This window comes from Schistocerca serialis, chromosome 3, assembly GCF_023864345.2.
Source record: "Schistocerca serialis cubense isolate TAMUIC-IGC-003099 chromosome 3, iqSchSeri2.2, whole genome shotgun sequence".
Classification (NCBI taxonomy): Eukaryota; Metazoa; Arthropoda; class Insecta; order Orthoptera; family Acrididae; genus Schistocerca; species Schistocerca serialis.
The window spans coordinates 1,029,668,475-1,029,695,952 of record NC_064640.1 but is presented as its reverse complement, the minus strand read 5'-3'; the positions used below and the strand labels follow the sequence as shown (position 1 = coordinate 1,029,695,952).

General features: G+C 43.2%; 1 protein-coding gene across 1 annotated transcript; it reads right to left on the bottom strand.

Annotated features, from left to right (window-relative positions):
* On the bottom strand, window positions 1–27,003 carry LOC126471377 (uncharacterized). Its single transcript, XM_050099499.1, has 3 exons — window positions 26,941–27,003; window positions 24,240–24,516; window positions 1–68 (listed from the first exon to the last, which is right to left on the bottom strand). Exons 1-3 carry the CDS (start codon window positions 27,001–27,003, stop codon window positions 1–3), a joined length of 408 nt encoding a protein of 135 aa, XP_049955456.1.
* Between the last annotated feature and the right edge of the window lie 475 nt (window positions 27,004–27,478).

Sequence of the window (27,478 nt, the reverse complement as noted above, 5' to 3'; positions counted from 1 at the left end):
TTAATTATCTGCAAGCTTCATGCAAACCACCTGTCTGCCGTTACCACCAGGAGGGTCGACCAGATATACTTGAAACACAGATAACATAATTATTGGTCACTCATAAACAAGATCTTTTTGTGATGATGATGATGGTGATGATGATGATACAAATCAGAAGACTGATGAATAGGGTAGAATTTTTCAAATATGTAAAGGAAACCGATGTTCGGAAATGACTGAGTGTAAAGCAATGAGCGAAAATTAGAAACTTTAATTTTGCCGTTTGCTGCCAACGAAATCCAATCGTACATATTTTTGTAGCACTTTTATTTATCTGCATAACTTACACACAGTCCTTCATTGGCAATAGTTGCTCAAATTACGTCTTCCTATTTCTGTGCTGACAGACGTCGTCACAGTAAGTTCTCGTGCACTCGTCCGAATAGTTCTGGTATTGTTTGAACAACAGTAAAGGTAGCGAAATTTCTTTCTAGGAGATGCTCGTCAGTCTCGACTGATTTCTCGTACAAAAACGCTTTTAAGCCCCCCACAAAACAGTGGGGCCAGATTAAGCGAACTTATTGTCCCAAAACAAGACTGCCTCCTCCCATCTACCATCCATGGAACGTCTGAGGTTATTGTTGACCGTCCCGTAGACAACGAGGTCATTAGAGGCGGAGCACAAGCTAGCGTTAGAGAAGGATGGAGTAGGAAAGCGGCCGTGTCCTTTCTAAGGAGCCGTCCGGGCATTTGCCTTAATCGGTATAGGGAAATCACGGGAAACCTAAGTGGAGATGGCTGGACCCGGGTTTGAAAAGTCGTCTTCCCGAATGCGAGTGCAGTGTGCTAACTACTGCGCTTGCCCGCTCGGTCTGACGCAATTGCTCAGAAACATGATGTGGAAGTGAATTTCAACTCGATCATGTTCGAATCACATTCTTGTACGAAGGTCAAGTGAGATATTTTCCAACAACGTGGAAGTATCCCTCGCAGAATTATGGTGTGTACATAGATCGGTAAACTCGTTTCTCTTTGCAAACTAGCTCACTCGTCAAAGGTTATTTTTTTGTTGTGTAATAGTGTAAGTTTTTAAAAAAAGCTCAAAATGGAAATCTACAAGTACTGCAACCAATAACAAGAGTGTACCCTAGATCTGAACTGGAGGGGCGGGGAGCGGTGACAGTGAAATATTTTCGCGTTGAACGGCGAAATAGTATTGAGATTTCACGAATAATACACTGACTGAAAGGAAAGTTAAGCAGCCAGAAGATATGATCGGATGTGAATGTAAATTCGTGCAAATACACTCCATTGGCCGGTATGAAAATAATTAGTTGCAATTATCCGTGACAGGCAAATGGTTTCCAGAGTGCATTAGTGTTGCACGTGTTTTGTTTTGCTACCAGCCCTGGTAGGATAAATAAGGAATATGAAGAGTGTCAGGTGTTATGTGCTCACACTGAAGCAGACGGAGATGCCGCACGCTCTTGTGATACAGCTTTATCAGCACATGAGAGAGTTTGAAACAATTTCGTCGTGGATCTTTGTTCGATCATCTGGTCGAATCGTGCAACCGTACAATATCCACTTTTGTAGGCATTAGGATGTGACAGTGACAGGACGTTGGACAGCATGGCAATGTGAGGGCAGAGATATCCGTCGTCAAGATTCCAGCCGATCACGTCTGATCACCACGAGGAAGGATCGCCGTATTGTGCAAGGAGCACATCGTGACCGCTTCACTTCTGTGTCTGCCATCAGAGAACAAACAATCGACTACCTGTAAGATCCTGTGTCTTTCCGCACCTTTGGTGGGAGACCAGCAGCAGACAGACCAGGGAATTACCAGATGTGGGACAAGCCATGTTTCAGTCCATTTTGTTAGTGCGGGTTGCCTACATAGGGGCAGGTATGCACCCAGGTGCAAACCTATTGTTCTACTTTGATTGACAGGTACTTAACCTATTGTTCTCCTTTGATTGACAGGTACTTAAAATATTGTTCTGTTAAGTGCTGCCAGCCAGTGTGGTTGAACGGTTCTAGGCGCTTCAGTCTGGAACCGCGCTACCACTGCGGTCGCAGGTTCGAATCCTGCCTTGGGCATGGATGTGTGTGATGTCCTTACGTTAGTTAGATTAAAGTAGTTCTAAGATCTAGGGGACTGATGACCTCAGATGTTAAGTCCCATAGTGCTCAGAGCCATTTGAACCATTTTGTTAAGTGATTTTTCATGTCACCCCCATTTCCTTTTGATTGACAGGACTGTCCCCACCACCACCTCCCCCCCCCCCAACCCCTTCCGTCTCGCTGGTACAGGTACACTTGCAGGTCTGAGTTATTGGAATAGGTCCCCCTCTCTTATCAATTTGATTGATTACTTAATTAAATTGATCAATTAATTAACTTCTCTGGTGGGAAAGTGCCAGACCCCCCAGCCATGAAGTTCAAACTCCATCAGGATAATTCAGCCTCTACTAACGTAAGAAAAATGGCAGGAAAGAAAGGGCAGTTGGGCTACCTCCACTAACCCAAGTCATCCAACTGCCACCACTTCCTAAGGATTGGTGCAAAGTTAAAATCCCATCAGGACAATGCAACACACCAAAGTAAATGGCGGGAAAGAAAGAGTAGTTGGGCCACCTTCACTAACCTATGTCACCTGTCTGCCATCTCCTCCTAGGAAGTGGCTGTGACAGGACTCAACCTGTGCTGGTCAGAAGTCTTTATTTTGCATGCACTATTTATTTAAACAATTGGAGGCAGTAGGTCCATCCAGTGTGTTAACCACTAGGTCCAGAGTCCAACTGATCTAGTACACAATACTGCCACCAGAGGATGCTGTTGTCCATTTTGTGACATAATCCGAGCTAGCGGGGAAAATGGTGGGAAACAGTGTGGTCCCCATGGGTTCTGGAGTCCAACTGAAATAGTACACAGTGCCGCCACCAGAGGACACTGTCATCTGTTCTGTGATGTAATCCAAGATGGCGGTCTGGTGGTGGAGAGGAAGCATCTCATAATAGGAAATTCAAGGGTATATTGTTTATTTATAAAAAAAATCAGCTTGTGGGGGTTGGATTTGTCTTGCTCATCATTCTTTGCTGTTCAGAAACATGTAGGTAATGTAAGAAGTAATTACATGGAGCAAACATGTTGCATAACCTAATGTTCAGCACTGTACTCTGGGTGTCTTAACCTAATGTTTGGCCCTTTATCGGCAGTTAACATAATGTTCTGTTAAGTGGTTTTCCATGTCACCCCATTTCCTTTACCTATTCTACCGCCTTTGATAATAAAATTAATTAATCAGTTATTCCTCCCACCATTTTCTGGTACACTTTTCGAATTTCACGTGCTTTTGAACGCCATTTCTGGCGCATTCTTCTTTGTCAGCCACCCCCTTAAACTATTTTACTATGTTGTACATAAAAATTATGCAAATTAACCTAGTGTTCTGCACTTAAGCTGCTGTTCTGCTCCATGTCACCCACTCACACACACCCTCCCCTTAACTATTGTACCGCTAACACCGCATTGATGTTAAAAATTTATGCAAATTAATTAAATCGATATTTTTCACCCAGCATCCTGTTGGTCAGTGAAATCGATGGAATACAGTTTAAACAAAAGATCACTAATAAAAAAACACATCCTGCCACTCGACACCCGACGCTGCCGCCTCCACTGCCCCCGCCACCTCCACTGCCCCTGCCATCCTCCCTCAGGCTAGCAGGTTAGGGCTGCTCGCAGTGGTCCAATTACACAGCGTCTCCTCCTCCGCCGTCATGTCCTCACTGATCACATGAGGTACAGCACACATCCCTGTCCACCTCGCTAAAGAACTCCAAGGCATGCTCACATTGATCCGATGTGCGAAATGCCTCTGAGCAACATGTGTATTTACCATTACTGACACTATACCTGTGGATACTGATGTCCCAGATCATGCTATAGAAAGCTGTTCCAGAATGGCACAGGCTGCTTTTTCCCTAGCTATTCTAACAGGACATATGAGCTGCATCCAGCCATGCTTACTTGCCCCACTGTGATTGATGCCTCGTCACGAAACGCCCGCGTGGCGACTAAAGGTTCTCAATGTTATACTGACGTCACATAGCTATGTAAAATAAGAGCCAATTCGATCTCTAAGAAATTGTATAGTGTCCCAGAAATAGTTAACAGTCACTTTTGTAGGAGCTTTTATGATGTCCCAGCTTGTCCACATGGAAATTCTTGTCATCATAACAGAACCTGTTCACGACAATAGCGCGGAATAACTCTGAATGCATTCCTCCTGATAGTCCTAACGTGGCACTCCATCCATCACGTCTTACCCTTCCTGCTTTCAACTTACACAAACGTTTTCACCACTATGTAGGGACTCCTATATCCCAGCATAAAGGATGTCTTGTGAATGAATGAAGGTTATGATTGGTTCTGGTCGAATCTGATTTGCCAGCTGAATTACTGATGCTGCCGGTGTGGAAGAACCATCCACCTTTTTGTTTTTCTTTCTTCAGATGAGACTAGTGGAGGCCGAAATGCACGCGTATTAGCTCACGCAGGCTGGCGTGAGGAGGGAAGAACTATACTGATGTGAGGTCTGGAACATGACAAGGAATCAGAATTCAGAAAGCGGGTGTAATTAGTTTGATACTTAACTTTAATCCATTAATGATGAGCGTCGCTCTTGACCGTACATGATTCACAATATTACCTGTTCAGAATTCATTCATAGTAATTGAATATGGCGCCTTGCTAGGTCGTAGGAAATGATGTAGCTGAAGGCTATGCTAAACTGTCATCTCTGCAAATGAGAGCATATGTAGACAGTGAACCATCGCTAGCAAAGTCGGCTGTACAACGGGGATAGTGCTCGGTAGTCTAGACTAGACCTGTCGTGTGGTGGCGCTTGGCCTGCAATCACTGATAGTGGCGACACGCAGGTCCGAGGTATACTAACGGACCGTGGCCGATTTAAAGGCTACCACCTAGCAAGTGTGGTGTCTGGCGGTGACACCACATAAACCTTGCAAAGTACCCTACATATCGTCGAATACGGAGAGACTTTTACTCAATTACACTGCTATCCGACTGAGGACAGGAGCCTGAATGTTAGAGCATGAAACCGATCTCCAACCCAGCAATATGTCAATGTAGTAAACATTCAATTCGTATCCTGTGCCATACAAAATCACACGTTTTACATCACTTGAATATATACTGCAAAGACAGATAGCATAAGCACATGCACCATAGGTACATTTGCGGCACAAGATAAACACGTGACCAGAGCACCCCCAGTGGATCAAAGTCACTCTCAGAACTGTTGTGCAAAGATTGACGCGTTTCCCCCGCAGCACAAATGCGTTACTGTTTCTGGTCTGGACCTGCTTGCTTCTTCGCTTTTCTGCACACATCTCCAGGCTCTGTGATTACAAGAACATATCTAATTTCGCATGGTTTTCTAGAATATCATACCATTTTCGCGGTATTTCTCGATATCAAACACATATCAATATCGCTTGCATAGCAGTACCGCTCACGCGATATAATTCGGAAGATATAGACTGGAAATTATTTCTCTAGAAACCCGAAACTTTAGCTGGGTGGAGTGTGCTGTAAACCACAGAATAACTAGAAACTTACCCCGTCTGCAAAGACCTTTACGTGAAAAAAAAACCTCGACAAAAGAAAAATAGAGTAAACTGGTATTTCCACTTGCTAATACCAATGTCGGTGATGTAACAGATTCTGAATCATCCCTATAATTTACAAAGTCAAATAACGTGTTTCTCATGTCTAGAGAACCAGCAAACGTGTCTTCCACCTGCTAGATGCACACACCACAATCGATGTTCTCTCAACTAAATAAAGAAGTCAAGTGCAGAAAAGCAGTCAACCAAACAATTTACATGGGCAGGAATAATGGCCCAGCGCTAACACACATCCATATTGAGTCTCGTCAAATTTTCACTTGATCGCGAAAGCTGCCCAACACATACTGAGTATTGGTTCGCTATTCGGTCGTCTAGAGGACAATACGGTTAAGTCATCTACATTCATACACCCCAAGAGGCCTCTCCATTTGGCCATTTTCTGTCGTTAACGGGAAACGTGAATCATTCCCGTCACCGGCGCTGCACGCCAGGCACACACAGGTAGAATCATTATCCTAAGAAATCGGTCGCATATATATTTTATCCCTGTACATACAACTAAATGTTACGATTGCGGTCTCAGTTGATCAACATTCGACAATGAGCGAAGTATCGGAAATACATCCAGTTGATAGCTGTGGCTCTGGAAATAGAAATATCAGTACCATTCTTATGAGCTGATATACTCTTCCCTTTGCTGTCACAGTATTCCACGTCAAATCCATACCTTCCTTTGCACGTGCCTGAACACAAACACATACTTTATAAGCCTGATGCTCCAGGTGAATCTATCACGCATCTCCTACTACTGTTAAGTGTAGCCGGCCGTAGTGGCCGAGCGGTTCTAGGCGCTACAGTCTGGAACCGCGTGACCGCTACGGTCGCAGGTTCGAATCCTGCCTCGGACATGGATGTGTGTGATGTCCTTAGGTTAGTTAGGTTTAAGTAGTTCTAAGTTCTAGGGGACTGATGACCTCAGAAGTTAAGTCCCATAGTGCTCAGAGCCAGTTTTATTAAGTATAATACGTCGTCAATAGCTGATCGCTGGCGATACGAAATAATACTGACCGAAAATCAACGATGGGTGGACATGTCTCATAAATTTTTCTTGCGAGTGCTACCACCGTGTCTTAAAAAGAGAGGTTTAATAGTCTTACAAACCGCCAGATGTTAAAAAACCCGATCCCAATAACTACTGTATGTTACTGTCACACGCGGTCTTGGTTCTACATGTGCACACAAGTACCCATGTTAAAAGCTATACCGGCTTTATAAATCCACGCATGGCATTACCTACGAATCCAGACAAATACCGAGACGGCGATCGCCGCAGTATAGAGTATCAGACCAATACGTCACCGACGGCGCAACCTCGTAATAAAATTAACCGCAATTTGAAAGGGATTCAGCTAAGAAGTGTGGTATGAAACCAATATTTGCAACGCCGTCGCACCTCCGCCACTAGATATTTCTGCAGTATTTGTAACGCATTCTGTCTCGATGCCATATCATATTTCTCGCACTCTCATATTTCGAAACGAGCCATCTTTCTCGAACCTATCTGCTACAGTAAAATTCCAACATGGTTTCAGGTAAACCCTATGTATCTTGCAATTACCCCACAGACTCTGCACTACCGCCCCTATAGCTTTGCGCATGTGATTGGTCCAATGTAAGTCGGAAAGGCGTAGGAGAAAGCTATATCTACCATCTTCGGCATCCTGTGTAGAACCAGACGAAGCTGAGTTACTGTGACAGATCTGTGTTTGGACCATTCGACGGAAACGAAGCCTGCTCCTGCAACACGAGGTAGTATAAAGGACAGTACGGAAACTGGGGGAAGGATGTGGATTTTGCTACTGCATTGTGGTGCTTCTCCAAACTACAAGCAGGTACTACAGATCCACGTCGCTCAGGGTCCATTCACGTCTATCAACCCAACATTCTACCATGGTTATTCTGTTCCATGCACCAGAGAAAAATTATGAACTATAAAAGCTCCACTAACTTCATCCGATAGAGAACTCGATAAGATTTTTACCGCATCTCTCTCCTCTCATATATCGAAAACAAATACCGCATGTGTGCCGGCTTCGAGCACATGTGATGATCCTACTAAATACACAGGTATTGATCCATTGCACAGACAAGTTTAAAGTTTCATCACCTATTCTTTAGGAAGATGACCGTATCCCACAGACTATACTGTAAATCGCAAGAGACGCTCCTGTGACCCTGTGTCGTTGTTTGAAACATTGTTTTTTTTCTGCTGTAACACGCTTAGTACACTGCCATACATTTTGTTTTTTCGCCACTACTTCAAGGTCTGTGTCAGGTTCTAAACTGACATTAACACGTTTTGATCCATTGCCTCTCACAGAAAACTAGACGTCGCACAGTGTAAAACATGTTGTTACTGCACCTACCATAACATGCCGCACACACTGGATGCTTTTAAATAAAAGACAGTTACACCATAAGTAAACTGTAAGAGTTTGGCTGTGTTGTGGAGAGTTTCCAAACTACTGTCCGAAAGTGATTGACGATCTCTACATTTAAACTCATCTGTCACAGTGACGGAATATCTGATGGCTCCACATTCCCTTTCAACTGACTCCTCATATTGTGGTCATGTATGCGATCGCTGTTTTGGTGCTATCCGTCCCCAGAATGTGTTGTCCCTCCACCAAAACTCTTTCTCCAACTCAAACAAGTGATGTCAGTCAATCATTATGTGATAACCAACAGCGTACTATCGGACGGGTAGGATGGAAAAGACACCGCCGATATACTCAATAATAAGCATTACAGTTGATTGTATGAGCAATTTTACCAATTTTACAGTAATTTCAACACCGACCAATGATGTGACAGCATGTTTCCCAATTTCAATATCATAGCTAACCACCCCTCCCCCACTTTGCAAGTATCAATGCGATTATGGATAGATGACTGTGCAGTATGTCCATGCATTGTTATTCTCGAACACATCCATCATCAATGTATATCAGACAGCGCTCTACATATTTCTAACACTTCAAGCATAGTGGTTAATTTACGATCTATCTCTATGCTGATGCAGAGAGCATGCTGATGCTACAGAGCATTCTCGCAGTCTTAGGGTAAAATTAGAGACTGAAAGACCCCCTCACACTGTCACTGACCAGCCCGTCCTCCAACACTGTCACCGGTTTAATCTGCAATCGACCAGAATTAGACCGCTACATTCCACATCTCGTGAATGAATGGAGCTTGCCGAGTCTTCGCCCATCCAAATGCGCAAGATTTCTCGAGATGCGCCCATGTCGATGAGGTGAGCACTCCTTATCGATGTATAGTAACAGATGTGAAGGTGTTGTGATAAAATAGCAGACAGTGAAGAAGAACAAGAAACGGGCGATTTTTATACACGATGGAGCTCCAGACGGGTGGAGTTCAAAGCATTTTTACGTAAATCAACCAAGCTATGAATTTTAAAGTATTAGTCCAGAGTCTAGGATCAGTACCTGGAACGTATTGGTAAGAGAAAACATAAACACATGCACTCCTAAGGCCACAACGTTCCACATTTAAAACGGATTATAATGGTAGATCGCTTGCGTTTCCGACCTATCAGTCGTATGGACTGTGGCGCTGTTAATATTCCAATGCAAGAAATATATTTCAAGCGCATGACATACATCCTTCTTCCCGGTTTCTCTACAATAAACTATGTTATCGAACCGTAAAACGAAAAAATTACTTCTTTAAAACGTTGGTTTTGTGTGATACAAACACAATATAGCTTTCCAGAGATGTATTGCGTCCACTCTTCACAACCGATCACGCTTCAGAAATTATATTATGCCTGCATCTGCCCTACATAAAATTATGGTTAGTAACGGGGAATACCTCTTACAAGGAAAGAGATAAACGCATAGCAGCAGCGTCTGACATGTGAAAATTACAAGTCATTCCGCCACTACCTCTGTGAACAGCACATCTGTCAAGCAGATGTGTACACAGGGGATTGATCTATGATCTGCTAATTTCCCTTTACCAGTGTGAGAGGGAGAAAGTTCCCTAGGATATTTATCAGGGGTGATGTGGTACTGGAGAGCTGAATTTTGTAGGAAGTGAATAACGGTGCAAACACTTCCAAGTATAATTTTAAAACATTTTGTTCTTCGACAGTTCGACCTTGCTCAGAGAGGTGTTTTACAATGGCTTTTTATCCATCAATGATACCACTGTGGCAACCCCCAGTACGTAAGTACTACCTTTTACTATCAAAGACGAGTGCTTTGCCTCTGACTCGTTTTGATGACACCATTAAATAATCGAATGAAAGTAAGATATCCAGTCCGGAGCCGCGCTGCTGCTACGGTCGCAGGCTCGAATCCTGCCTCGGGCATGGGTGTGTGTGATGTTCTTAGGTTAGTTAGGTTTAAGTAGTTCTAAGTTCTAGGGGACTGATGACCACAGCAGTTGAGTCCCATTGTGCTCAGAGCCATTTGAACCATTTTTTTTAAAAGTAAGATATGGGTTAAGACAGCGCTCGTTCCTTCCTATACACATGTAACTACCAATTATTCCTCGTTGCGACTCACACAGCTAGACACTAGGAGACAAGCGTAAGGTGGCAGTTGTTCCTCTGTATGTTCTGACACACACAAGTACTATTGCTCCTTGCTACTTCTAAAAAAAAACTCTACAGACCTTGTGCTTTACTGACAGGTATAATACTTGATGTAAGAACTGTGGCTGGATACTTATGGAAAAATCAGTGCCTGTCTCGAATGTGTACAGTCTTCTCGTGCTAAACAGTAGCATCATCGAACTGTCACTTTACAGTGACTAGGATGCTCGCTAGTGATCACTGTGGCTCCAACTGTCTGTAATTCTTGTGCTGCTCAGCTTATCTGCTACTGCCGACACTGCCTCCAACTGCCCTTTGTATACTGCATTTTCAGGGTCTCGGAGGAGTTTCTTCTGGCATTGTTGTAATAACATAAATCTTTCAGGGAGCTTCTCGAACCTCGTACATATGCGCCATCTGTGCCAGCACTTCCTCGTTTTAGCCTCACTTAGATAGCGCTGGCTATTTGGAGTGCTTGCAGCATGTTGTCGCGCCGGCAGTGACCACGACTGCCCACGGTGTATCACTTTCGCCTGCCGGTAATATGCAGCGTGTCTCTCGAGCGCCATGCCTGTGCCTCACAGCACTGTACAGTAGAATTAAGAATAACTGTTTCGATCCGCGTAATTGTCTCCTATTGCGACGCGTAAGTTTGAAATTTGGCTCAAAGGTGCCTGAAAACTTCCTCTGTAATGGTGCAAAAGCCTTGACATGTCAACCTGGGGCTGGACGACGCTTCAAACGGCAAGGTGTCGACACGTGCGAAAAAATTCCAGAACTCAGCAATCCACGTCACGTGTAAAGTGGGTAAATGATGTCCCATTGCCACCAAAATTCTACCCAGCGCCACCTGGACGTGTCACAGGATGGGAAGGTCGTCGATGATGTGGTTGTGAAGTGTAAACGCGAAGGAACGACCACATCTAAACAGAGACCAGGCAGAGGTCATGTACTGGCAACGTGTGGCCAGATAATTCCTTATAAGCCATACGTTTTCTATACTCACAAGGGAACCTCCCCATCGCACCCCCCTAGATTTAGTTATATGTGGGCACAGTGGATAGACCTTGAAAAACTGAACACAGATCAATCGAAAAAACAGGAAGAAGTTGTGTGGAACTATGAAACTGAGTAGTCCATGCAGACGATAAGCAACAACAAGGATGATCTGATCTCAGGAGCACCGTGGTCTCGTGGTTAGCGTGAGCACCTGTGGAACGAGAGGTCCTCGGTTCAATTCCACCCTCGAGTGAAAAGTTTAATCTTTTGTTTTCAGACAATTATCAAAGTTCAGGCACTCACACATCAATTTCGCTCTCCAAAATTCCAGGACATGTTTAGATTTGCTTGGACATATGAAGGATTTGACGGTCTACACAAGGAAAAAATTGAAAACGTTAAAAACATATGTTTTGACAGAGCACAGGGAAAACTGTGCGATTGTGAAACTGTTGCATTCATTTGTTGGAGTTTGTGTGACAAACTCTTATGTTTTCATCACTTTTTTGGGAGTGATTATCACATCCACAAGAAAAGCTAAATCGGGCAAGGTAGAAGAATCTTTTTACCCATTCGCCAAGTGTGCAAGTTAGGTGGGTCGACAACGTATTCCTGTCATGTGACGCACATGCTGTCACCAGTGTCGTATAGAATATATCAGACGTGTTTTCCTGTGGAGGAATCGGTTGACCTATGACCTTGCGATCAAATGTTTTCGGTTCCTATTGGAGAGGCACGTCCTTTCGTCTACTAATCGCACGGTTTTGCGGTGCGGTCGCAAAACACAGACACTAAACTTATTACAGTGAACAGAAAGGTCAATGAACGAACAGACAGATCATAACTTTGCGAAAATAAAGAAATTAAAATTTTGACTCGAGGGAAGACTTGAACCGCGGACTTCTCGTTCCGCAGCTGCTCACGCTGACCACGGGACCACGGCGCTCCCCGAACTAGGAGTGTCCTTGATGTTACCTATCTTGCTCATGAACTATTCAGTTTGTATATTTTGCTTTTTTATCATAGTTCCACACAACTTCTTCCTGTTTTCTCGATTGATCTGTGTTCAGTTTTTCAAGGCCTATCTACTGTGCCAACTTATAACTAAATCTGAGGGGGGTGCGATGGGGAGGTTCCCTTGTCAGTGTTAAGCGATACTCGAGTTGATGTGCAGAGCGATGCAATAGATAGTGGATGGTGGGAATCGAGTGATTTGGCTTGATCTATAGCGCTGTATCCTGTAACTGTACGATGGAAGTATTTGGGGTTGGTGGATGCCTGGAGAACGTGTAGTGCCAACAGCGAAGTACGGAAGAGGTGTTCTTACAGCATAGAGGTGTTTTTCGTAGCTTTAGAAACCGGATACGAACATGTTTTACAGGATTGTGTACTGCATACTATGGAGGAACAGTTCTGAGACGACGACTGTTTGTGTCAGCATGGCAATGCACCTAGCAGCTGTGAGGCAACGGTTTGTGGACAATAACATTCCTGAAATGGAGTGGTCTGCCCAGAGTCTCGGTCTGAACCCAATGGAACACCTTTTGGATGAACTGAACGTCGTCTTCGCTCCAAACACCGTCATCAAACGTCACAACCTTCTCTGGTTACGCCTCTTGAGGAAGAATGGGCTGTCATTCCTCCAAATACATTCAGACTCCTCTATTTACGGACCTCCAACACGATGCAGGTGAAATACGTGAGAAACTTTTCCTTTATTGAAATAAATGGTCGGAATTCCGTCGAAAGTTGCATTAAGAAGTATCCTTTATTGATTAGTGGTGACTAGTTTCGGATATTATGTCCATTTTCAAACCATCCATCTTCGTAAGTAATTAAAACACAGTCAAATACGTATATTTGGAAATGTCCACATAGAATGGCAATCCAGATAGTTCCAACCATAATAAACAAACTATGCTGAACTGTACAGAGATAATTGTAATGTTGTACGTCAAAGACGTGGGTGACAATATTGAACACAACCTTAGACACTTCGCAGACCATCTGCAACAATCTGCACAGGTATTCTGTTAGATCGTTATAAGATTTAAAAGAGGTGCACAGATTGGTAACTTGTGTGAAATGTTCAGGTATTTAATGATTCGTCAGAGGAATTAAAGTTTTACTGGGCCCACTTTCGTAGATTTCAATGCAAAAATAGAACTCAACGATCGTATTCGTAGCTTGCTGTTAATAAAGTAGAGGACGGGCTGGCTGTCCATAGTCTTACGAGAGCACTCTTCTAAGGCTCCACGATGGCGAAGAGACAGATAGGTGACGATCGCTCATGTCACAGCTGCTGGGTTGCTATAGGCTGGCCGTTGGTGCAACTTACTTACTTGCGCGTCGTACGAGAAAACTAAAGATCTACCAAAAAACGGCACTTAACAAACAATATTTTTTAAAAAAATCGAAGTAACATTTATCTTCCAATAAACCAAAGAATGGTGAAGGCGCATCAGAGCTTTATGACGTAACATCTGTAACAGTGTTGTAATGTTATTGAAGGAATAAATGTAACGAGAATTTTTTTCCGACAGACTGTGGTACAGACCGGAAGCAACCACCAAAGAAGTTAGTTCGAAAACTATCGTCTGAAGAATTCTCGAATATTGTTCGACTTTATGAAGATCGCTTGTAGTTCATAATACTCGTACGTATACATTTTTGATATGGTTTTTGCATTTTCGGAAACACCGTTCTGACTATCTGTTACGATGATTTGATAAATGAGTACCGGCGCGAAACTAGTAATCGAGTAAATAAAAACAAAGTGAAATTTGCAACTTCGGCGAGTTTTTCTTCGTCCTGATTAACAGAAGTTGTCGACCTACAATTATTCCGGCATGCTGGAAGCTCATTGGCCACGGTCTGTTGACTCTATAGTGAACGTTAGCTCTTCTGATGTTCCGAAGGTGGTGGTAGTGGTAGTGGTGGTGGTGATGGTGATGATGTTTTATGTTGGTGGGAGAGCAAGTATCGTAATGGGGAGGGAGCAAAGGGGTGTAGGTGGAGCCAAATCCGAGTCCGGAAACGTTTAGCGTGAGTGTGATACCAGCCTGCAGACCGATCTTTCAGCTCTGCCTCTAGTGCGCTATTTAGAGATCTCGATGGCGTTGGTGGATTCTAAATCAGGCGTCGATTGTAAATACTTCACAAGACAAGCCGAACGCCCCAGAGACTGAGATAGCTTTAACCTACAGCAGACAGACAGCGTGACCTCGAGGATTCCATTTACGTAACAACCAATGGCACGGAACATCACAGAGAGGCTTCAGAGTGGATTGCTGCACCACTAAATAAGTCGCCTTTCCTTCCCCATCGATGCGGAAGGTTCACGTTGTAAAGCTTGCAACTGCCTCGATGCCAAAAAATGCGACTGGCGCGTCGTACTTATCGTCGTTAGGAGTTCCCGGTCCATGACTCGGGTGCAACCACTTGATAACTGATAAAGAAATTAGTATCCCAGAATACAGTAAAAAACGAAAAGTGAAAGCTGCATTACCGTTCAAAACAGGAAACTGAGAACACATTCACAACTTTCGGAACATCAAAGTACCTCTTTATATTTGAGTACAATTTTTATTTAGTACCTATCCGCTTAGATATTGTTTTTATCCACAGCCTAACATATACGTCTACATCCACACTCTGCAGACCACTGAAGTGTATGGCAGAGAATACTTCCCACTCTACCAGCTATCAGGACTTCTTCTCGTCCGATTCACATATAGAGTGCTGCAAGAATGATTGCTTCTATGCTCGCTGTAATTAGTCTACTCTTGTCTTGGCGATACCTGCGGGAGCTGTACGTACAAATATGTAGTATATTCCAAGATTCCTCACATAATGCTGGTTCTTGAAACTTCGTAAGAAGGCTTTCTTAGGATGTATGTAAGTATGTCTGTATGTATTAAACCAGGCACATAGAAACTTTGCATACGACCGCACTAAGAATTAGTTCATAGGAGTTACATCGGGTGATCATGGCATCAACGTGGTAGCACCACCTCGGCCTATCCATCTTTCACCTTATCGTCTGTTGAGATTTCTCCGAACCGCACGTGAGAAGTGAGGCAGCGCACCATCATACTAATACCACATTTCCTGACAGACATTAAGTGGCACAGCCTGCAATCCGTTTTGTAGGAAGATCAAGTATGCAGGACCAGTTAGCTTGAGTGGAAGGAGGTATATGACCCAGTCACATAACTGTCCAGAATACCTGCCCACACGTTAATACCAAAGCAGTACTGAAATCCCTGAACATGCGTGGCACGAGGGTTTTCGTCTGCCCAGATACGGCTGTTCCGCAAATTCAGAACACATGCCTAGTGAACTTACATTCATCTGCGAACAATGCTCGACGTGGAAACGCGGATGAGACGATGCAGCGGTGCAGGAACCACGTGCAGTAGGCAACACGTTGTAGAAAATCGACTGAGCCCATAGCGTATATCCTTTTGTAAGTGTAACGGATGTAATTGTTGCTCACGCAGAGCGTCCCTGACGATATTGTGAATAACACCCATAACACGCGCAACCCTTCGAGTACTCGCTGAGGGGTTCTCTTCAACGCGACGCAGTACGTCTTCTTCAAACTCGGGCGTATGGCGTTACAGTGGAGCACCACAGTCCTGCCTCCTCACGGTGAAGGAACCTGTTTCTCGGTGCCGCTGCGTAACTTTGTCAAAACGTTTGTGCGATGGCGTGCTACTTTGCGAAAACCGTTCGTGATACAGCAGACTAGCCATAGTCAAGGAGCACGTCTTTGTATTCAGAAAACGTGTACCGTACTACGCGCAGGCATTGGATAGGTCTCGCAGCAAGGCAGACGTTAAGTGACAGGTGGCCGTCTGACGTAGTACACGTCATCCTGTCTACCCTAATGTGTACCAGGGCAAGCAACTCTTAGACTTTTGTCTTTCCCTCAGTAGACGTGGATGCGTTACACATCTGAACTGAAACCATCTTCCGGATTTTTTTTTTTTTTTTTTTTTTTTTTTTTTTTTTTTTTTTTTTTTGAAGAGATGGAGCCCCTCCACGCCCACACCGGCATAATGGCCAACACAAATGGTCTACTTCCATCTCTGCATACGTGTTAGTTTTCACTAAAGTGAGGTCTCGCAGGATGTAGCTACTGCGATGTTTACGTACGTCTGGCTAAGGTTAGCCATTAATACGCGCTCCTGGAGATAACTTGGGTCGAAAGTTGAACGAAGGGTGGTGGTTTGAAGGGCACAGCGAAAAAAGTGCCAAGGCAAGAGCCAAGGCAAAAAAACTTCTGCGATAGTTGGGTCGGGTTGTAAGAGCAGTAGCGGTTTTCTTACTGCCTGCGACAGATCATGCAAGGGTAGGCTTTGTTGGTAGTGGATATCATGCAGGTGGATACCTTTGGCGTTGTGCGGTGGTGAAAGGTCTCTGTTGGATTCCTTTCATGTTAATTTCTTAAATCTGTTGTCATTTACGGCATAAATTCCTCTTCTAAATTTACTGTGGTGTTTCTGACTATCTGGGAGGAGACTGAGTAGTGGAACGTGTTACTTTTACACATAAACAAGAACGATCTGTCACACTACTACACTTTAAAACACAGTTTATATGTAATTCATGTCACACAATCTCATACGGAACCTACATCCGCTTTCTTTTATATACTGTATATGATAAGATACTGTCATCTCCCTTCCCTTCTGTGTGTGAGGATGAATGAGCAAATGTATTTCTAGTTGCATGCTTGAGGGTAGCAGACAAGCCTGTCTGCTAGAGAACAGTAGGACCAACGTCGGAACAGGTAGCTACGCTTTCTAAAAGCAAAGAGGTTTCTATCCTTAGTATGGTCCTGTCCGTCCCTTGTCATGTTGGTACAGGAAGCTGCCCCTCTGGCCACTTCCGTTTGTATTTGTGAGCCACCCTTAGGAAGGGACCAGGTCAGTCTGTCCGCCGCGAGCGTCTGAAGTGGTAAGATCTCCGGCTAAGCGCGTGTCTGCTAAGTCCGTAGGACAATGGATTTCTTAAGTTCAGCCTAACTGAAAATTTAATCACCTTTATTTCAGGTTTAGCTCTAAAATATCTAATGTTATCTTAAATTGCAGCGCAGTGTAATTCGAGTGTGAAGTTCAGAATATATTCCGGTAGTTGCTTTGTCACTACTTTGTGAGTAAAGTGGACCCACGTGTTGATCAGTAACTCTAACTAAGATCATCAATCTTAAATGCGAATGTGCGTGAGATTATAACGTCTCGTCTTGACAATATTTTTCAATATAGCAACTTTTCTTTATGTTCAACCCACGTGGGGTGTACTTTGTGAGACCAGTACCACGTGCTCATACAATGGTTTGACCCATCAGGTTAATAGTAGGACGTTAGTATCCAGTTCGAGGTTTTTCTTTTGTAAATTGCTTTTCGATCTAATTTATTTTAATTATCAAAATTATTGTGGAGTTACACTCTTTGTGTAAACCAAGTTGACCACGTGAAGCATGTGGTGTAATCATCAAAGTAGCCCTCAGCTATTCTTTTCGGGAAGATTTCACAGAGAGTTAGTAAGACTTTAGTATACCAGTGTGTGGTAACTACATGGCGGACAGGATTGAGCTACGAACGTAACTTCTTTGGGTGAAAATTGAATCGGTTGGTAGTGGTTAATTTCCTCTTGCATATGTTTCAACGTTCTTCGTGTGTTATTTTATGAATGCAGTGTTGTATGCAGTCTCCCAATCGTGGCTCCATATTTGATGTGTTCTGTAAGATTACAGACTCACATTTTCACAATCCTAAATAAGGTACCAGTTCAGTTATGAATCAAGTTTAATATGCTGAAATTTCAATGATCAATGTTAAAATAAATTTCCAAATATAAACTGATTTATTTCTTTTTATTTAAATTCTCTCTCTCTCTCTCTCTCTCTCTCTATATATATATATATATATATATATATATATATATATATATATATATATATATATATATATGGTTGTCGTATGTCTATTAAAGGATTACAATTAATGTTAGTCTTGTTGGGAATTTGGTAAGCTAGACTGGATACCTGGTGAAACAGTTGCGCAGTAATGCAAGGTTAACTTCCTCAGATAGCTCACAGCTTTTAACCCACTTTTATGGTCTTGAATAGCAGCACCGCCTGCAGAAGAAATTAAAGCAACAACATTACAGTGGTGTTACTCGTCGGCTGCTGCTGGGTGCCGCGTTGGCTTCTCGGTCAGCGTCAGCATACCTGTAACAGTTTGGTTCGTCATCGTTTAATGTCCACTAGGTCATATATCAGATTCACAGTGTAGGATACTGCTGGTGCCTTCCTGCTGTAGCCTTTTGGTCGACTTTAGTAGCGGCATATCCAGTTGATGTTGCTGATTTGCAGGGGCTTGACGATGTTGTCGCTTGTGAGTGTATGTTAGCTCACCATAGGTGGTTATTCCCTGGCTAGTAGAGTCTTTGGACGCGTATACTTCCACCTATGGTTGTGATAATGGTTTCCCAGAGTAAGGGTGAAAGGACTGTTCTAGTGTCTCGAGTTCCTGTATAGAACATTGGTTCCTATTCAAATATAATCTCACTCTCCTCTACATGTCCTAGATGTTTGTAACGGGATTTTCGGAACACCCTGTACGACAAAGACAGGTTAAACGCTGATTGTGGGGACGTGTTTGTAGCTGTAAAAAATACGATCGTATCAAGTGAGGTGAGTACAGATTTCGAAAGCGAAATAATTTTGGTGAAATTAAGTGTTAAAGGAGGGTCAAACATAGTCACATAGTTATCGGATGCTTTTATTGACCCCCTGCTTCATAATTAGTGGCGAAACATGTGAGAGAAGACTTGCCGCACATTTCGCGTCAATTTTTGCTCGTGTTACGATAAAGGCGGATAGTAAGGACAGGGAGTCATGCAATGACTTATCTGAGACCAGACTCGTGAAGTCAATATATTAAGCCACGTGGCCGCTAACAGGCTCGTACTTTTCGACCTTGCGTAGAACGGGGAATCAGTGATATAAGGCCGTTACAGCACAATAGGATGCGGTGTAAATAGGATAATTAAAGAAAGGTAGGGAGATAATTCTGCTTAGTAAGAGCGACAACAAAGAGGTTTCAGATACTTGGGCGGTCAACATAAAACATTCATCCCCACGACAAAAAGTGTTGAGCGTCAATGAACCTAGATCAAGGATATTGTACAATATGCCTCGGAAAGGTACGTCCCGGAGAAAATCTGTGAGGGGCAGGAGAGGCCCGCTGTGGATTATAAGCCGTGTTGAAAGCTGCTGCGAAAGCAGTGAAAGCTTCACTAAAAATTTAAAAGGAGCCAAAGCCTCACAGGCAAACAGAAATTGAGCAACATCAAAATTAGTGTAGAGAGATCCATTCGTGAATCGTTCAACGTTTTCGAAAGCAAAATTGTGTCTACCGACTTGACAGAAAAGCCTAAAAAGTATTGGCCCTATGTTAAATCAGTAACCGCATCGAAGTCATCAGTCCGGACACTCTGTGACTATTAATGGCATCGAAACGGAGGATAACTGACTTTCTCTAAAACTGTTTGACTGAGGAAAATCATACTGTGGTTCCTCCTTTAAATCGTCAAAATGATAGATATCAAAGTAAGTGACCACGGGTTAAGAAATGTACTTACATCGCCCAACATAGGAAAGGCGACTTGACCTAATGGGATACGAATACGATTTTACAGAGAGTATGCAAAATAGCTTGCTCCGGCAGTATTATGCTGTAAGTAACTGGAGGAGTGAGCCTTTTCTAGTGCTCGGCAAAAGGTGAAACTCATTCCTGTTTTCAAGAAGGTTCGCCGAACAGAAGCACAAAAGTATAGGCGTTTATCTCTGACGTCGGTCTGCTGCAGCATTCTGGGACATTCTCGCAGCCTGACATTTCTGGAGAGCCAAAACCACCTTTGCAAGAATCAACATGCGTTCAGAAAACAACGATCGTGTGACACCCAGAAAGTAGTTGATACCGGCGCCCAAGTCGATGCTATGTTCCTTGACTTTCGGAGTGCGTTAGATATGGTTTCATACTACCGCGTAATGAAGAAAATAAGAGCGTACGGGATATCAAACCTACTGCGTGATTCGATTGAAGAGTTTCTACCAAACATAACACAGTGCGTCATTCTCAGTGGAGAGAAATCTTCATACGTAAAAGTTACTTCAGGCGGTCACAAAGGAAGTATTATCAGACCTTTAAAATTCCACAATGTACAGGATGTTTGCTTTAACTTGAGAAAATTAAATATCTCGAAAACGACGGATCGTACGAAAGAAAATGTTCTAGATGAAAAGTTAATACGAGCAAAGGGGACATCTGTCTGTGCTATACATGGCAGCCTCCTAACCAACCCTCCTCAACGGACGGGGTCAACTTTGTATTTTCAAATGGGAAACCCCATTTTTATTGCATATTCGCATTGTACGCCAAAAAATACCTACGGTCTGTTCAGACCATTGTTTACCATTCGTGGTAAGTGGCGCTGTACTCTACAAGTATCAAATGCGCCAGTTTTTGCAATTAAGAACCGACACATTTGATTCTACAATTCATTTACGATGCAGATGTACACCTTTGCGTTCTAACAATTAGTTTTGATGTTCAAGCATTACTTGAGTGGTGCAAATGTGATTGTACACTACAAATAACATGCCTACTCATTGAAATTTCTGGCAAATAAGCCAGTTGTATAGTAACTTAGTTTCCTGTACCCTAAGAGGCTGACTGTGGTGAGACCCGAAATCATCAAAGTGCTTGATTTCAAGGTGACTGGTTTCGGTGTGTTTCCATCCAACAGGCGGAACTCTCGTGCAGACTGCTATGCGGCTACTGGCAGAATACAAACCACAACCATATTAATAACGTGAAATGTCCATGAAGTGACAGTGACAGGTGCACTTCACATGGATACTCACTTAAATCAAGCGCCCCAACACTGAGAGGCAAGGGGACTCAACAAAATGGAGAACCCCAATGGTGAGGGGCAAGGGGACTCACCAAAGTCAATCGGCCCAACAGTGAGAGGCAAGGGGAGTCAACAAAATGGAGAACCCCAATGGTGAGAGGCAAGGAGACTCACCAAAGTCAATTGACCCAACAGTGAGAGGCAAGGGGACTCGACAAAATGGAGAACCCCAATGGTGAGAGGCAAGGGGACTCACCAAAGTCAATTGACCCAACAGTGAGAGGCAAGGGGACTCAACAAAATGGAGAACCCCAATGTTGAGAGGCAAGGGGACTCACCAAAGTCAATTGACCCAACAGTGAGAGGCAAGGGGACTCAACAAAATGGAGAACCCAAATGGTGAGAGGCAAGGGCACTCACCAAAATCAAGCACCCCAGTGGTGAGAGGCAAGGGGACTCAACGAAATCAAGCACCCCAATGGTGAGAGGTAGGGTGATTCACCGAAAGCATCCCAATGGGTACAGAAAACTATTACATCCACATCGTTGTCCCTGGAGCATGCTATACGTATTTTCTAAACATACATTGAAACGGCTAACCATATTGCTCTGTGCAATCACATTTGCACCACTCAAGTAACGTTTAAACATTAATATCGACCGTTAGAAGATAAAGGTTTACATTTACATCGTAAATTAAATCTGGTATCAAATACTTCGGTTCTTAATTGCAAAAAAAAAAAAAAAACACAACTGATATTTGTCGATGACAGTGCCATCTACCACGATTGGAAAGCAATGGCTTGAGTAAACCGTGCGTATTTTTTAGCGTAGAAACAGAATGTGAAATAAAAATGGGGGGGTTCCCATTTGAAAATACGAAGATGACGCGCCCACGCGTTAGGAGGTGACCAGTTGTAGCACAAACATGTGTCCCCCTTATTAAAATTAATTTTTCACCTACAACTCTTTTTCGTACAATGTGTCTTTTTCCAGATATTTAGTTGCCTCAGATTAAAATAAACACCCTGTATATAAATGAGCTAGTGGATGACATCAGAAATTCTATTAGGCTATTCACGGATGTTGCTGTTGTATAGAAAGAAGTCGGACCACCAGAAAATTGTACCCAGAGGGTAAACGCTTGGTGCAAAGATTGGCATTTGACCCACAACATAAACAAATATAACGTATTGCCCATAAATAATCAGAAAGTCCCATTATTACACGGGATTGCATAAATATTCCCGGAAGCGGTAACATAAATAAAAAATTTTTGGTTTTTATAACGTATCTATTACAGAAAGCAGTAATATCATTTAATGGATTATTTCGTATATGTCTTCTTTATGCATATATTCTGGAATTTTTCTACTACAGCCAGTCATTCATTAGTTGTATTTTATATCATGCAGTATCCCGCTATTGTAATTACTTCATGTACACCGTTCAGGTGTTTGTTTAATTCCCTCTCTGCAGTTACGAGAGATATTTACAAAATAGCTTGTTTTACCAATTAGCCACCAGATGGTGGTATTGTCTTGAAGTTGCCGTGGCGCACAAGTCACATGATGTTTCAGTTTTGTGTTGACTGTAGCAGAGGACATATGGCAGCCCCTAGTGGCTTGCACCTCTGTAGCATTTTATTTTAATTCTGACTATCTGATGCTGACAGGTATGACCGCAGCTTTCGTATTTTTTGGTACGTTATGCTGTAGCATTTAGTTTTAATTTTGTCCGAAGAAGGTGTCCCTTGTGACACCCAAACCTAGGTTGCAAATGAATTGTGTTCGCGACTGACGGCTGTGTTTTCCAAAATTTTGTACTATACAACAGTCGCTGATTGACAGCCATGGTAAAAACCTTAAGACTTATTACTGTTACAATTTCTTCTTTTTCCTAATCTGCCTCGACTTCTTCACGCTCTTGGTTTGTAGCTTTTTATTTCTAAAAATAGTATGTTATTATTAAAGCTTGTAATGTATGCATCGCAGTTTCCTGTAATGTTTTTTTCCTTTAAATTTCAACTTCTTTTTAATATCCTTTCCCTGACGTTCAGTATCCTCGTTTCTGATTCTTTATTGCCTCTCTCTTGTCGTTTGCGTGAAACCTTAAATTCGCTTACGTATAATAGTGCTGGTATAACTATTGTGCTATAAAATTTCACCTTCATCTACACTCCGCAAGCCACCTGGCATTACGTGACAAAAGGGACGTCTATTTCTATGTTTTGTTTCTATTTGTCGTTCCCCTTATAGCTACGCTTTTTTTTTATTTTTCGCCATACCCTTATGATTTAATGACGTAACTGTCAAAATAATTAAAGTAATAAACTTCTATTATGATTTGCGTTAATTTTTCTCCTTTGTACCTCTTTACAATAAACACTCCGATGTTTTTAAGTCACACGTTTCACAAATTTACTGAAAAATATCAGTTCCTTTATCCAGGGGGCACAAATTTGTGGTTTTGGTAACAGGATTGTAAATAGTGATAAATGAATGAATTCTTAGGTTGCAGCGTTTATTGGCTCGTGGATATCCTGTTCCATGTCGGTTGATTATAATTAAAGTACAACAACTCACGGAGATTCATTGTGATCTGTAATTACCGTATGGCAGCGAAACTTGGCAGATATGCTAATGCGTTAATGTGGAGCCGATTTACGCTGGAAAAACATTAGTTAGGTTATGATCACTAGGTGCAAATCTGACGCGGTGAACTGTCTGTACGACACCTACGCTGCCATCTGATAAGCCATAAGGTGAGCGGGTAGTATGGCTATCGAGAAGAGACACCATGCGCTGTGAGTGAGTCCCTTTTTATTTGAACGGCAGCAATTACGCGGTTGTGAACGGCAGCAATTACAGTCTTGCATTGAGAGAGTATCGCCAACTGGCGGCTCTGAGGAGAGGCCCGATGTCATTGAGTGGTTTAAAGGAGATGATAATGAAATTCGGAAACACAGGTGAGCCTGGTATGGCACCTGGAGAGGAAGGCGTCCTTCCGCGGTAGAAGTTCCTGACGAGGCGGCTGTTGCTGTGACTGACGAGGCGGCTGTTGCTGTGACTGACGAGGCGGCTGTTGCTGTGACTGACGAGGCGGCTGTTGCTGTGACTGACGAGGCGGCTGTTGCTGTGACTGACGAGGCGGCTGTTGCTGTGACTGACGAGGCGGCTGTTGCTGTGACTGACGAGGCGGCTGTTGCTGTGACTGACGAGGCGGCTGTTGCTGTGACTGACGAGGCGGCTGTTGCTGTGACTGACGAGGCGGCTGTTGCTGTGACTGACGAGGCGGCTGTTGCTGTGACTGACGAGGCGGCTGTTGCTGTGACTGACCATGCAGCACGTGCCCCGGGTAGTGCTGCACATCACAGTTGTCCATCCCATGGTCAACAATACGAAAAGTTTTGCGGTCTGTTTTATACCAGACGCTACAGGAACTCAAACCTCATGATTCGGAGCAACGTTCTGAATTTGTTCGTCGGTTTCTGGCACGGATCGAAGTTGATGACATGTGGCCGGGCAGTATTCTGTGGAGTGACGAGGCACATTTTACGCTTCAGGCTGAAGTGAATACACAGTGTGACGTCCCTTCCCTGCTTCACTCGCCGGGAAGAGACGCGTCTCGTAACGATGTTCCTCCCCGTCGGTATGACGTGGAACAGCACCTGTAACTTCCGTAAGAACACAACTCCTCGCGTGGTTTAGAAATATTCTGTTATCTGTCCGCAACAGTCTTCTCATCTTGTGCAAACTGGTAAACTGCGATCGTATATTTTTATTTTTATGCCCGGTTAGTTCCGTGATGAAATTAAATATTGATTATCTATTTCATCATTACGGTCGTTTTTCACATTTTTCTGTCTACTATTCCGTTGCTACGTCCAGTTATTAACAACGGTCCGACGTAACTCCAGAGATAACTTATGTTGGAGTAAATGTTTTCTTTTTTTTAATACGCCATAATACTGGTTTAAACTAATCACTCTTCACTGTCCATTAGAGTCACTTAAAATGTTTAAAGAGTTAGGCGACACGTAACATTTCCCTTTTGACTCAGATTTTATTGTTCTTTCCGTAATTAATTTTTTGTCCCTACAACAAACGCACGCCGATATGTCATTTAAGAATAACTTCTGTTCAGTTCAGTAATCGTGACGCTGACGAAAACTTTTGACTAATCGACGTACTTGTCTTTCTTCGTGTCTTCGTTTTATTGCGTCCTACTCAAGACTAGGAATTGTTTTTCTGTCGTTCATCCATTGCTCTCAAGGTTTGTAACTGTTCATCAGTATGAAGGCTAAGTCCGATAAACCAGTATCACTCAATCGAAGTCTAACACTCGTCTTACTATACCGTCGAGTTGAGAACGGTACAGATTAACTTTCTTCAGTCGAATGACTGAGCAATACTTCAATCTCTATCTCGCGAATTATCAAACTTCCAAAACTGAAACAATCTAATGGCGTTTGCATCCAGACAACTATCACAAATGTACTCTAGAGCGACTCAAGAGCAACTAACTAATTCAAGATTTCCATATCCGAGTTGAATAGTAGTCGCATTTAATTTCCATTTCGATGCGGCTACAACTCTCTTCCATAGTAAATATTATCTTTGACTGAATTACTTTCTTGGATTTAACCTTCGTTCATATGGTTTTGAATTTATTCTATAGATGTTTGATAAAGAATCTATGATAATCCTGTCCTTTTATCTCCCCTATTTGTAGGCTATTCTCAGTTCTTGAATAATATAGGTGTTAATCAAAATATTACCAGTGGAGATTTTATCGTCAATAGTTGCCGTCATTGTCAAGATGACTCACTTCCCTACTTTGTTTCCACAAAGTTTGTTAATTGGGGTTTACTGTCCTTGGGGCGTTGCAACAGACCTACCGAATTTGTGGTACTGTTAAACCGCGTGTGCCGGCCGAAGTGACCGAGCGGTTAAAGGCGCTACAGTCTGGAACCGCATGACCGCTCCGGTCGCAGGTTCGAATCCTGCCTCGGGCATGGATGTGTGTTATGTCCTTAGGTTAGTTAGGTTTAAGTAGTTCTAAGTTCTAGGGGACTTATGACCACAGCAGTTGAGTCCCATACTGCTCAGAGCCATTTGAACCATTTTTTAAACCGCGTGTTGTGCACGAAGAGCCACTGAACTCGCCGAATGTGACTGTGCAGTGTGTATTCACAAGCAGCTTTATTCTCGGTCCGTCCTTCTTTGAAGAGGACAAGCCCAGAGGGCCTGTCTGGTGTACCGTGACGTCTGCTCGCTTCGAGACCTCCAACGTGTTATCTCCAGAGATGCATGGCCTGCAGGACAACCGAATCTGAATCCATGTGACTTTTGGTTCTAGAAGTATCTAAAAGAACGCGTTTACCGGGACCACGTTCGGTCTCCAACTGATATGAAGGCCAGTGTACAGGAACATGTTGTTCGGATTCCACCGGAACTGCTGCGAGCAGCCACGTCGATTTACGAATGCAGTATCTCGTCAATGTTTCAGGTGGTTATATTGAACACATTGTGTAAGTGGCGGTCAATATAAAGTCAACATTATGCTTTTCTCGCTTGTATGACCTTTTATGCCCACGTCCCGTTCCTAATCCTTTACATGCGGAAACGTGTCTATGCGTCTTTTTGCATTCACAGCACCAGATTTGCACCTGGTGGCCAAAATTGGAACTAATGTTTTCCAACGTAAATTGTTTCCGCATTAACGCATTACAACACACAGGATACTTACAGCCGACATCACATGGTAGATGAGTTCAGTTCTTGGAATTAAATATTTGGATATGGTCGCCATGCACGTAATCTACATCACAGTGGCGACATTCCCTCTTATTTCATTCCCGTATTGAGCGAGGTCTAAGGGCCTGACTGCATACCTCTGCATCTTATTTTTATGATCCATGCAAGAGATATACCAAGGTGAGAGTACAATTATCGTTCAGATTTCCTCAAACACCCGTTTATCTAAATTTATCCAGCAGATTTGAGCGAAAACGACTTTTACTTTCTTCCAAGATTCCTACATACGATCCCCCAGGCTCCCGGATACACATTCGTGTGAGGTAATTTGAGGAGACGAAAGTCATGGGATACCTCCCCATATCGTGTTGGACCTCCTTTTACCCGGCATAGCGCAGCAACTCGACATGGCATGGACTTAACAAGTCGCTGGAAGTCCCCTGCAGAAACATTGAGCCGTGCTGTCTCTGTAGGCGTCCATAACTGCGAAAATGTTGCCGGTGCAACATTTTGTGCACGAACTGACCTCT

Coding starts and splice junctions, on each gene's coding strand:
- LOC126471377 (XM_050099499.1), bottom strand. CDS start 27,003: ATGGCGACCATATCCAAATATTTAATTCCAAGAACTGAACTCATCTAC. Junction 24,517..26,940: donor TCTACCATGTGATGTCGGCT/GTAAGTATCCTG, acceptor GGTCAGTCACAG/CAACAGCCGCCTCGTCAGTC. Junction 69..24,239: donor GTCACAGCAACAGCCGCCTC/GTCAGTCACAGC, acceptor CTGTGTTTCAAG/TATATCTGGTCGACCCTCCT.